General features: G+C 41.5%; 1 protein-coding gene across 1 annotated transcript in view; it reads right to left on the bottom strand.

The window, feature by feature from the left end:
* Positions 1-1,290: 1,290 nt before the first annotated feature.
* LOC115918943 (tubulin alpha-2/alpha-4 chain-like) overlaps positions 1,291-12,685 on the bottom strand; it is a 29,115-nt gene continuing 17,720 nt past the window's right edge. Inside the window, exons 2-3 of the mRNA XM_030995272.1 lie at positions 3,717-3,942; positions 1,291-2,695 (exon numbers count right to left, since the gene is read on the bottom strand). Of these exons, the coding sequence (XP_030851132.1) occupies positions 1,563-2,695; positions 3,717-3,942 (1,359 nt within the window). The 3' untranslated portion in view covers positions 1,291-1,562. The remainder of the gene's footprint in view (positions 2,696-3,716; positions 3,943-12,685) is intronic.

Here is a 12,685-nt window from a genome sequence, read left to right as displayed (position 1 = left end):
GATGTGGATATTTTTCTGCACCCAAAACGTTTTTTGCTCATTACGCCACTGCTCCCTCGTCCCTCGCATTTCGTCCCCCGGTCATGAAAATAAATCGCTACCCATGTATGTATGTATAGGACTAAAAGGCGAAAGCTTATCAAATATTTTATACCCTTACCAGAAACCAAAAATTTAAAAGAAAATGTTTACGTGCCGCCACCTATCCATGACAATAGCACTATATTGCTATTGATGAACTGATATACGTATATGGTGGTTTGGCAAATATCCATAATCCAACTACATTCTGGTAACGGGGCACTCTTCAATAATAAGAGACTGAATACACGCGAAATATATAACACTTTGAAAATTCATTGGCATAAAATCATATAAAAGCATTTATTATTTTTCTACAAATCAAATTTGTTCTTACAAATTTACTATTCAACCAGATGTTGGTCGCCGATTATGCTTTGATCGTTTGTTTTAGTATTTTGTTCACCTCATATATTGGCCTATGAGAGAAACGAAATTTTGATTCTTTTGGCAAATATATAATGCACAATTTTGTCTTATTCTACGCATATGAATGAAGTTCACAAATTGATATTATCAAATAAAAACGTCTTTCAATGCGCCATAATTATGAATATGTCTACTTCCAAATGCAGTTATTTTAACTTCTAAAAATGCATGTTGGCAAGAAATTTTGATCAAGAGTTGTTTTTTTGCCATAATTCCTAGATTACCATAAAAATTAATTCATCTGCGTCGAACTCAAACAGAAATATTCAAAAATAAATACAAATAATGATACAATTATCATATTAACTTCATACACTACACAACATAGCAATATCCAAAACGTAAATGTTGTTGAGTCTTCACTGCACAACGTCTCAAAGTAATTCCTGATGTCTTAAGTATTCAGTTATCATAATCTATACAAGCTTTGTTCATAGTTAGCACCTGTACATGTTAGAACTTTTAAATCTATATATTCAATTCCGATAAAACCACAATACTTCGTTTGATTTAAATTATCATAGTTTACCGGCAAAGGACTGAGGAAATATTTTGTCATTTTGTATTACCATTTCGATAAACGACAATTTGTCGTTCACATTATAATGGTAGGTAATACAATGAGTCTTGATCATACTGATATGTTGCTCTTTTCAAAGCCTCTTTTTCCTCTATAACATGCAGCTAGTCGTAGTACTATTAGCTCCCCCTTTGCATTTTATTTCCGTTGCTGTGATTGTTTATCTCTAAATTCACCACTCCGTGTCTAAACCAGAGATTCCAGTATTCCTCCAACAACTAACATGTGATTAGCTGTACTTACAAATTACCCCTGAACAAAACTGAAGATTACTGCCATACCACTTTATACTTTGACAAACTCAGGCTTACTAGCAAGACGAACAATTATATTCACAGGCTTACACACTCATAGCTTATATTACGCGTAATGTCCACAATAAAAGTTGTTTCAAAAGATGCTTGCTAGGTTTAAACACATTGCCTTCCAGATTTGTGGCCTGACAGAATGCTTTGCAACCTCACTTTCTTATCTAAAATTCCTCTTTGTTGGCATCTTCGTTTTCTTCGAGGATAGAATCGACACCAACCTCCTCGTAGTCCTTTTCCAGGGCAGCTAAATCTTCCCTAGCTTCAGCAAATTCACCTTCCTCCATCCCTTCACCAACATACCAGTGGACAAAGGCTCGTTTGGCGTACATCAGGTCGAACTTGTGGTCCAGACGGGCCCAAGCGACAGCGATCGCAGTCGTGTTCGACAACATGCAGACGGCACGCTGAACCTTGGCAAGATCACCACCAGGGACGGCGGTGGGTGGCTGGTAGTTGATACCGACCTTGAAACCGGTAGGGCACCAGTCGACAAACTGGATGTTACGTTTGGTCTTGATGGTTGCGATGGCGGAATTAACATCCTTGGGGACGACATCACCACGGTACAGGAGACAGCAGGCCATGTACTTGCCTTGTCTGGGATCGCACTTTACCATCTGGTTGGAGGGCTCGAAGCAGGCGTTGGTGATCTCAGCAACAGTCAACTGCTCGTGGTACGCCTTCTCGGCAGAGATGACCGGAGCATAGGTGGCCAGAGGGAAATGAATACGGGGATAGGGCACCAAGTTGGTCTGAAATTCTGTCAGATCAACATTGAGGGCGCCATCGAATCGCAGAGAAGCGGTGATGGACGACACAATCTGACCAATCAGTCGGTTGAGGTTAGTGTAGCTTGGACGCTCGATGTCCAGATTCCGGCGACAAATGTCGTAGATGGCTTCGTTGTCGACCATGAATGCGCAGTCGGAATGCTCCAGAGTGGTATGCGTAGTCAGGACAGCGTTGTACGGCTCGACCACAGCAGTCGATATCTGCGGCGCGGGGTAGACGGCAAACTCGAGCTTGGACTTCTTTCCGTAGTCAACGGACAGGCGCTCCATCAGGAGTGAAGTGAAGCCAGAGCCGGTGCCGCCACCAAAGCTGTGGAAGATGAGGAAGCCTTGTAAACCGGTGCATTGATCAGAAAGTTTCCTGATTCGGTCGAGAACGATATCGATTATTTCCTTTCCCACGGTGTAGTGACCTCGGGCGTAGTTGTTGGCTGCATCCTCCTTGCCGTTTATAATCTGCTCAGGGTGGAACAGTTGGCGATAAGCGCCGGTACGGACCTCATCTATAAAGACAAAAAAAAAGGAATAATAATTTCGTACATACAATTATGAAGAAGAAAAATACAAAGAAAATACAATATATTTTCAATTATTATCTTGGGGGTCGGGGCAACATGCAATGATTTATTGAAAAATTATTGCATTTTCTTTGTTTTTTTTTGTATATGTGGGGGCGGCGACGTAGCCTAGCCCCCGCTGCGTACAGTCATGATTCAGTGGCTAAGCAATGACCTCGTTACTGTGAGCCCCCAGATCAAAACCGTGTCGATATGCTTTATTAGTGCCCTTTTTGAGGCATTATTCCTCATTATTGTCAGTTATGACTTAAGGACGTAGGTCCCCTAGTAGATTAGCATAGTAGCATACACATGTTTTAGCAGTCACGCAAAACAAACACTCATAAACTATTATTCAATAAAATCTGAGAATGTATACTATTATCTAGATCTAGTAGGAATAAATCGGGGGGAAAAAATATTAACCATTATGACCAACAGTGTATTAGATTAGATTACTTTTTAATAAGGTATGAAACTTGAGCTCTTCATGCTTTTCTTTGAAGGGTTGCGATTCCTATTAGCCTCGTAAGACCTACCATTATGGTAGTTTTTTCTTCTTCTTCATTTTCAAATTACATTTAAAAAAAAGAAAGATGTTCAACCCGGTGTGTATATCATAGTGATACTATTAAAGAACTATTCTAGACTGATTTGTTTTTCCAATTTCGTATCAACTAAGAAAATATTAAAGGTGCGTTCATTTAAATGTCAATGAATTATTCATCCATTAACAAGTCATTGCCTGTTACGTACAGTCGTGTATTCGTCATAGGATGAGGCAAGCATAAGCCCCTCCCCCTTTATTGCCCCCCCCCCCCCAACAAAAAATGTAATAGGTCAACGACAGGCAAAGTTGTTACCGTACAACCCAGGCTCAACCAAAACTCTGACCCATCAATTCTGGATACCCTACTGCAAATTCATTTTACCATTTTGCTTGTAAACAAAAAAATCGTAACCTTACCAACTACGGTTGGCTCGAGATCGACGAAGACGGCACGGGGCACGTGCTTGCCAGCTCCAGTCTCACTGAAGAAGGTGTTGAAGGAGTCGTCGCCCCCTCCCACAGATTTATCATCTGAGGGCATCTGGCCATCCTTGCCGATCCCGTGCTCCAGGCAGTAGAGCTCCCAGCAAGCATTGCCCATCTGGACTCCGGCTTGGCCGACATGGACTGAGATACATTCACGCTGAGTGAAGAAAAGAAAAGAAAAATTAATTATTATATTTATTCGTTCTTATTCCGCAATTCAAACTAATCAGCATAATTGTGCGAGATCGAATAGACCAGTGGTTTAGCATGTGCCCTCCACTTAAGGCGCGCTGGGGTCATGGAGGGGGTGGGGCGGTCACCATATTTTCGGGAGCCAGTCAGCAATTATTTCGTTTTAATTCAAGAGATCTCCTAAACTAAGTACGGCAATTTTTTTTTAATAACTGTTTTTTGTTGTTGTCAGAAGGAATAGCTTCTCTACCTGTTAATGTGATCGTTTATGAGAGTTAGTTTATCTGACAAAAAGGAGTATTCTGACTTACGTCATGGGCTGAAATAGCGCCATCTACGCTTTCCTAATTCCGACATAGCAGTAGCAACGAATTGGTTGTTCGCACCGAAATCTTGTCCTAAATTACACCTGTTATTGATACGAAGCCAACCCGTTTGCAACAATAAGGAGGCAAGAAGGTTCGTTAATTCGATATATTAATGTATAACGAGTATAAATAGTATAAATAATGAGAAATGATGATATGAATGTAATCTAATATGCTTAAGTGATAATGAATGGTGTGTGTAGTATTAGTGTATGCACGGACACGTATGATACCGTATACGGCTGTAGTGGACGTTATATATATGCAAATTAGATGCACGTAAAACAGGTATACGATATATACGATATAGAGTGTAAGCTAGGGTGCTACGTAAGGCAATGTTAATTGTATGCACGTAAATAGGTATACGATATTAACGATACGAATGACGTGTCCGCTATAAGAAGGACGCCGTCATTGATATGCGTTATGCTAATAAGTCTTTGTGATTCAAACTATCTACCACGAATATTGGTCACGTGACTTGAGTGAAGGTATTGTTTATAGATAATTGCATATACACAAATGATAAGAGACAAAGAGAAGAAATTCATTTGTTATTAATCACTGCATTTAATAGGCGAACTGATGATATTATTTATACACATGTATTCGAAAATGCCTGTATGAACAATTACTTATAATCTGTTCTTTTTCTTTATCATGTTTTGTTCATACAGTTTTCACGGAGCAAGTGTGATGGAATTAGTTGACATAGAATAAATTAGCAAGTCAACCCTACTACGACTTTTCATTGACTGTTTCTTCAGTGAAAACTTCTCTTCACTACGACTTGCAACCTGCGATGACGTCGTGATTCAGATTACGTGATTTGGTACAAGATGTCGGAAGTGGACATGATGGGGGACAAGGAGAAGGAAAACCCTGTTGCTGAAGCTGTGGACACAAGGTCAAAGCGAGAAGTCAAACTCACTGAGAAAGGTCTGCAGTATCAAGCTGAAACAAAAGGGAAGGAATTTAAGAGATCCATTAGTGCTTGGCGTAGAGCGTCGAATAAGTTAAGAGCTACCTTGAGCGACATCAGTGATGTCAAAGTTATTCGACAAGGTAGGGACGCTCTGCAGCAGGTGATGGACAACGCCATATCCGCTTAAGAAGACCTTCAGATTCTATTGGAGTTGGCAGGAATCGACGATGACAGCCATGAAAGGCTCGACAACATCGAACAAGAACACTCAGAGCTGATGAAAGGAGTACAAGAACACCTCCTCGAACAAGAATCGTCAAGAAAATCTAAAGTTTCATCGAAAAGACTATCATCCTGTCAAAAATGGGTGAATGAATGCTCGTTTGAAAGCCAGGATGATGTGCCGACTAAAGATGTGCCGACCAAAGATGTGCCAACTGAAGATGTTCCGACTACAGAATTGCCGACTAAAGAACCCTTGTTAAATTTGCTGACTCAGCTACAGATTAGTCGCTTGCCACTGCCAGAACCAGATATCTTTTCTGGGGATCCACTGCAATACCCTAGTTGGAAACAGGCCTACGACATCTTAATGGAACATCAAGGTATTCCTGCAAGGGATCGATTCTTCTACTTAAAGAAGTATCTACGTGGCCCACCTCTCGAACTCGTGCAAGGATTTTCTCTGATACACAATGATATGGCATACAATCGAGCTACGAGTGAACTAGAACAGAGATATGGTGATCCATTCATCATTTCGAATGCATTTCGTGACCGACTGGATAACTGGCCAAAGATACCTACAAAGGATTCCAGAGGACTGCGTAGATTCTCTGATTACCTACGACAATGCCAAACAGCAATAGAAAAGATCGGCAACCTCCGACAGTTAGATGACGAACGTGAGAATAGGAAACTCCTATCCAAACTTCCCGATTGGCTTGTTACTAAATGGAGCCGACGAGTCTATGAGCATAGGAGGTCACATGGTACATTTCCTTCATTCGGTACCTTCTCATCATTCATTGAGGAAGAGAGTAACATTGCATGTGACCCAATCACGTCCATTGGTAGCCTGAAGGAGGACAAACCGAAACAGGACAGAGGAAAATCCATGAGAGCGTTAACTATGAGAACCAGCTCCATCCAAGATGAGACAAAGAGGCCAGAACGGAAATCATTCTGTATATTCTGTAGAAATCATAATCACCTTGAGGATTGTCAAGCCTTTGTCAATCAGCCTATGTCCGAGAGGAAGAAGTTCATAAGAGAAAAGGGCTTGTGTTACGGGTGTCTCAAGAGAGGTCATCTGACCAAAAAATGTCGAGTGAGAAGCACATGCAGAGAGTGCAACAAGCGTCATCCTACGCCACTACACTTTGACAGAAGACCTTCAGAAGAAAGGGAAAGGACATCGAACCAGGAAGAAATACAATCTTCAAATTCACATACACTTGTTAATTCTAACGCCACAAGTTATGTGAAAAGCGCGGCAATCGTGCCAGTCTGGCTGTCTCATGAGAATATGAAGGAAGAGAGGCTCGTATACGCACTATTAGATACTCAATCGGATACCACCTTCATATTGAATTCTACAAAGGATGCCTTAGGACTTCATGGACTGAGGGTCAACCTTCTTCTGTCTACAATGTCGACCAAGAACGAAAGGATTCCAAGTGAGAAGATTAAAGGACTCACAGCTCGAGCCTTTAACAGTGAAAAGGTGATACACCTTCCAGCTGCATACACTAGAGACATAATGCCAGCCAACAGAGAACACATCCCCACTCCTGAAGTAGCTCGCTCTTTCCCACATTTGGTTCCAATTGCTGACCAACTTCTGCCTCTGAAGCACTGTGAAATAGGATTGTTGATCGGCTATGATTGTGGAAGAGCTCTGACTCCTCGAGATGTGATTCCCTCCCAAGACGATGACGGTCCATTTGGAATGAAAACTGACTTGGGATGGAGCATAGTGGGTGTTACAAGTCAAGATGAACAGCACTACAACCCCGATGATCACGTTGGCCACAGTCATCGCTTGACAGCACGTGAAATACCCGCTGAACTAGCTGAAAGAGACATGTCCATCAAGAAGAGAGTAACGTTCACTCACAACGTTACAATCAAAGAAGAGATCAGCCCTTCGTCTGTGCTGAAGCTGATGGAAAGAGATTTCTCAGAGAGCAGAAGTGAGGTACCATTTTCGCAACATGATACAAGATTTATGAGAATCATGTCGGAGAATGTCCATATCACAGATGATGGTCATTACGAGACTCCTCTTCCCTTTAAAGAAGATGTCGTCAACCTTCCCAACAACAGATTCATGGCGGAAAGGAGATTGAGTCATCTAAAGAGAAAGTTTCAAAGAGACTCTGAGTATCATCAGAAATACTCGGAAAAGATGGATGCTCTCTTGGAGAAAGGATATGCTGAAAGTGTACCAGAATATGACAAGCAGAACGGCCAAGCATGGTACATTCCCCATCATGGGGTAGTACAACCCAACAAGTTACGAGTTGTGTTTGATTGCAGTGCAGAATTTGGAAAGGAATCTCTCAACAAGCAGCTTCTTTCTGGACCAGATCTGACTAACACACTAGTGGGAGTACTTTGCAGGTTCAGACTGGAACCAATCGCATTTTGTTGCGATATACGTGAGATGTTCTACCAATTCAAGGTGAAGGAAGATCATAGGAAATACCTACGGTATTTGTGGTGGAAGGATGGAGACTTTCTGCAACAGCCCCATGAGCTAAGAATGACTGTCCATTTGTTTGGGGCGACGTCGTCTCCAGGATGCTCAAACTTTTGTTTGAAACAGATTGCCAGCGACCATGCTATTGAATTTGGAGAGGATGTAAAGAACTTTGTACATCATAACTTCTACGTGGACGATGGGCTAATATCTGTTCCTACCAAAGAAGAGGCCAAGAATCTGATCTCGAGAACCAGAGAGATGTGCAAGAAAGGAGGCCTCCACTTGCACAAATTCATCTCAAACACCCAAGAAGTGCTGGAAACAGTTCCGGAAGAGGATAGAGCAAAGGGCACTACCAAGACTAATCTCCTACAGGATAAGCTTCCTTTGCAGAAAGCACTTGGGGTGCAATGGTGTGTGGAATCTGACACGTTCCAATTCAGAGTCACACTCGATGACAGACCTCTAACCAGGCGCGGAATACTGTCAACCGTGATGTCGATCTATGACCCTATGGGATTACTAGCCCCGATTGTCTTACCTGGTAAGCAGATTCTGCAAGAGCTGTGTAAGATGTCTGCTGATTGGGACGACCCCCTGCCAGATCATCTCAGAGAAAGATGGGAGAAATGGACAACTGATCTGCATAATCTTGACTCCCTATCAATACAGAGATGCTACAAACCTGCAGACTTCGGTGAGGTTACGACCATGCAGATGCACCACTTCTCCGATGCTAGTTCCGAGGGATACGGCCAATGCTCATACATGAGAATTAAGAATGGAGAGGGAAGAGTCCACTGTATCCTGGTGATGGCAAAGTCCAGGATTGCCCCACTCAAGGCAGTAACAATACCCCGTTTGGAACTATCAGCTGCCGTTGTTTCCATTAGGGTGAGCACATTTCTTCAGCGAGAGTTAGCCTTGGAGGACATTGAGCATATCTACTGGACAGACAGCAATGTGGTACTTGGATACATAAACAATGAATCGAAGCGGTTTCATGTGTTCGTAGCAAATAGGATCTGTGAGATCAGACAACACTCAGAATCATCGCAGTGGAAGCACGTTCGAACACAGGACAATCCAGCAGATGGAGCTTCCAGAGGGTTTACCGTTGACCAACTCATCACTTCGAACTGGTTCACTGGCCCAGATTTTCTATGGGAAGAGACGGTTCCTCGCGCTGATGATCAGGAGGAATTCGAGGTTTCACCAGGTGACCCCGAGGTGAAGAAGTCTATGGTGAACGCGACTGTAATGGGTGACTCCAAGTTTGATCTGAGTCGCCTAGACCGATTCCCGACATGGTATAGAGCAAAGAGGGCGATGGCTTATTGTCTGCTGTTCATCACAAGACTGAAACAACGTTGTCAAAGAAAACGTACAAGACAGGCAAATGATGACTCAACTTCCCAAGGCAAAGTCTCGGTGCAGAATCTACAACAGGCAGAAACTGAGATACTGAGACACGTCCAGAGTGAAGCCTTTGGGGAAGAAATAGAAATCCTGAAGTCAATCCAGAGGAAACAGGATCTGAATGACAGGCAGAGAAGATGTCAAATAAAGAAAGAAAGTCGTCTCCATGGACTTGACACTTTCCTGGATAAAAAGGGAATTCTAAGAGTTGGAGGAAGAATTCGAAGGGGAGACGACTCATATGACAGAAAGCATCCCCTGATTCTCCCACAAAGAAGCCACGTAACGGACCTTGTGATACGTCACTGTCATGAGTTGACTGCTCATCAAGGAAGAGGCATGACATTGAACCAGATAAGAGAGAATGGATTTTGGGTTCTTGGAAGCAGTAATCGAGTGGCCAATTTCATACGAAAATGTGTCATATGCAATAGGCTACGTAGTCCCGCACAATTACAGAAGATGTCTGATCTACCGTCTGACCGTGTGTTACCTGCAGCACCTTTCACTTACTGTGGCATCGACTGCTTTGGCCCATGGGTGATAAAGGAAGGTAGAAAGGAGATGAAGCGATATGGACTCCTCTTCACATGCATGCCTTCGAGAGCCGTGCATATTGAGACACTCAATAGTCTGACTACAGACTCATTCATTCAGGGATATCGTCGCTTTGCTGCTCTGAGGGGTCCAATACGTCAACTGAGATGCGACAGGGGAACGAACTTCGTTGGCGCAGAAGCAGAGTTAAGGAAAGCGTGGTCAGAAATGAATCACGAACATGTCAAAGGCACTCTAATGAAAGAAGGATGTGACTACGTACAGTTCACTTTCAACGTCCCCGCGGCAAGCCATATGGGTGGGGTATGGGAGCGCCAAATAAGATCTGCCAGGAGAGTGCTTGAAACTTTGCTGTATCAATCGAGTAGACAACTCAATGATGAATCACTGAGAACACTGATGTATGAAGCGGCTGCAATTGTCAATAGCAGGCCGCTGACTGTGACTGACCTGAACGACCCAACATATTTGGCTCCTCTTACGCCAAATCATCTCATAACCATGAAGTCGAAAGTCTTACTTCCTCCACCAGGCAATTTTCAGGACGCTGATTTGTACTCCAGAAAGCGTTGGAGGAGGGTACAACATCTGATCAACGAGTTCTGGGATCGTTGGAGAAAGGAGTTTCTCCAGAACTTACAGACACGCCAGAAATGGACTCGGCCCCGTCGGGATGCTAAGATTGGGGATATCGTCATCATGAAAGACGAGAACTTGCCACGAAATCAATGGTCCCTAGCAAGGATAAGCGAGGTCTTTCCTTCTACCGATGGACTCATTCGTAAAGTGAAGCTCGTAAAGGGTGACTCCGAACTTGACGACAGCGGTAAGCGTAAAGGACCTGTGAAAGAACTAGAGCGTCCGATACACAAACTGGTTTTGCTGCTTCCGCGTGAAGACCAGGACGGATTCCCGACCAAGGAGCCTTGAATACTGTAAGGTAATTAATATCCCTCACAAATAGGTTTTGATAGATTTAAGTAAATATAGAAGTCTGAACATAAGACTATCCAAAATTCGAATTACCCGCAAAATCTGAAAGTCTAGAATAAGACTAGTCAAATAATCTAATTGAAGTTTTAGAACCAAGAATATCTGTAATTGGTCTGTAACAAAGACTATGCTGGAACTGTAACTACAGACGCACATCAGCTGAAATGAAGTCTAATTGAACTGAGTAAACTCTTGAACTAATTGATCTGATTGAACAACAACAAGAACTCTTTTTGTGGATTGACGACATTTCCGAATGAGCTGTAATGACCTTTATTGCTGTTTGTTTTTTGTTCTCTGTTTGAAAAAATGTAATCTTATCAAATTGGAAGATCGAGCATATGACAACTATATTTGTAGAAAACGGAAATTAAGTTGATATACCTCATTTTATCGCATTAATTACCTTGCAAAAAATTACAATGTGATTGCACTTATAAGAATGTATTTAAAGGGTATTTCAGTTCAATTTCATCATTATGCTTGTATGTATTGTATACATGAATGAGCATTAGATGTGAACCTGAATTGAAACCCCCCTTTTGCAACGTAAATTCATGCAGAGTATTTGAACTGAGAGTTGATCCAGGTTATTTTCTCGATTTCTAAATCCAGTACTTGCAAATACAGCTAATTGCTAGTCATAAATGGTGAGTTGCAAGGTCTGAGTGTTTGAGACTCGCGGTTAAATTTAATTTAACTCAGATGCTGTAATAAGATACTTGGTACAAGCTCTGTACTAGAGATGAAGTAATCTCACGATACAATTTGAACTGTAAATCTTGAATAAAGATTTGTTTTCCTGCATGCGCAATTGATCATGTACGTTTCAAGATAAGTAGAAATTGAAATTTTGAGATGTAGATCTATATGTATACATATATTGATATATTTTGAACTATTAATGTTGATAAGGAACAAATAATCCAAGTCATTTCTATGAAGCTAAAAAGGGGTAAATTAATTATTAATTTAAAGGAGCCATGTTAATGTGATCGTTTATGAGAGTTAGTTTATCTGACAAAAAGGAGTATTCTGACTTACGTCATGGGCTGAAATAGCGCCATCTACGCTTTCCTAATTCCGACATAGCAGTAGCAACGAATTGGATGTTCGCACCGAAATCTTGTCCTAAATTACACCTGTTATTGATACGAAGCCAACCCGTTTGCAACAATAAGGAGGCAAGAAGGTTCGTTAATTCGATATATTAATGTATAACGAGTATAAATAGTATAAATAATGAGAAATGATGATATGAATGTAATCTAATATGCTTAAGTGATAATGAATGGTGTGTGTAGTATTAGTGTATGCACGGACACGTATGATACCGTATACGGCTGTAGTGGACGTTATATATATGCAAATTAGATGCACGTAAAACAGGTATACGATATATACGATATAGAGTGTAAGCTAGGGTGCTACGTAAGGCAATGTTAATTGTATGCACGTAAATAGGTATACGATATTAACGATACGAATGACGTGTCCGCTATAAGAAGGACGCCGTCATTGATATGCGTTATGCTAATAAGTCTTTGTGATTCAAACTATCTACCACGAATATTGGTCACGTGACTTGAGTGAAGGTATTGTTTATAGATAATTGCATATACACAAATGATAAGAGACAAAGAGAAGAAATTCATTTGTTATTAATCACTGCATTTAATAGGCGAACTGATGATATTATTTATACACATGTATTCGAAAATGCCTGTATGAACAA

Source organism: Strongylocentrotus purpuratus, unplaced genomic scaffold (genome assembly GCF_000002235.5).
Source record: "Strongylocentrotus purpuratus isolate Spur 01 unplaced genomic scaffold, Spur_5.0 spur5_scaffold_21, whole genome shotgun sequence".
Lineage (NCBI taxonomy): Eukaryota > Metazoa > Echinodermata > Echinoidea > Camarodonta > Strongylocentrotidae > Strongylocentrotus > Strongylocentrotus purpuratus.
The sequence above is the reverse complement of the archived record's forward strand: the minus strand, read 5'-3'. Positions and strand labels throughout refer to the sequence as shown.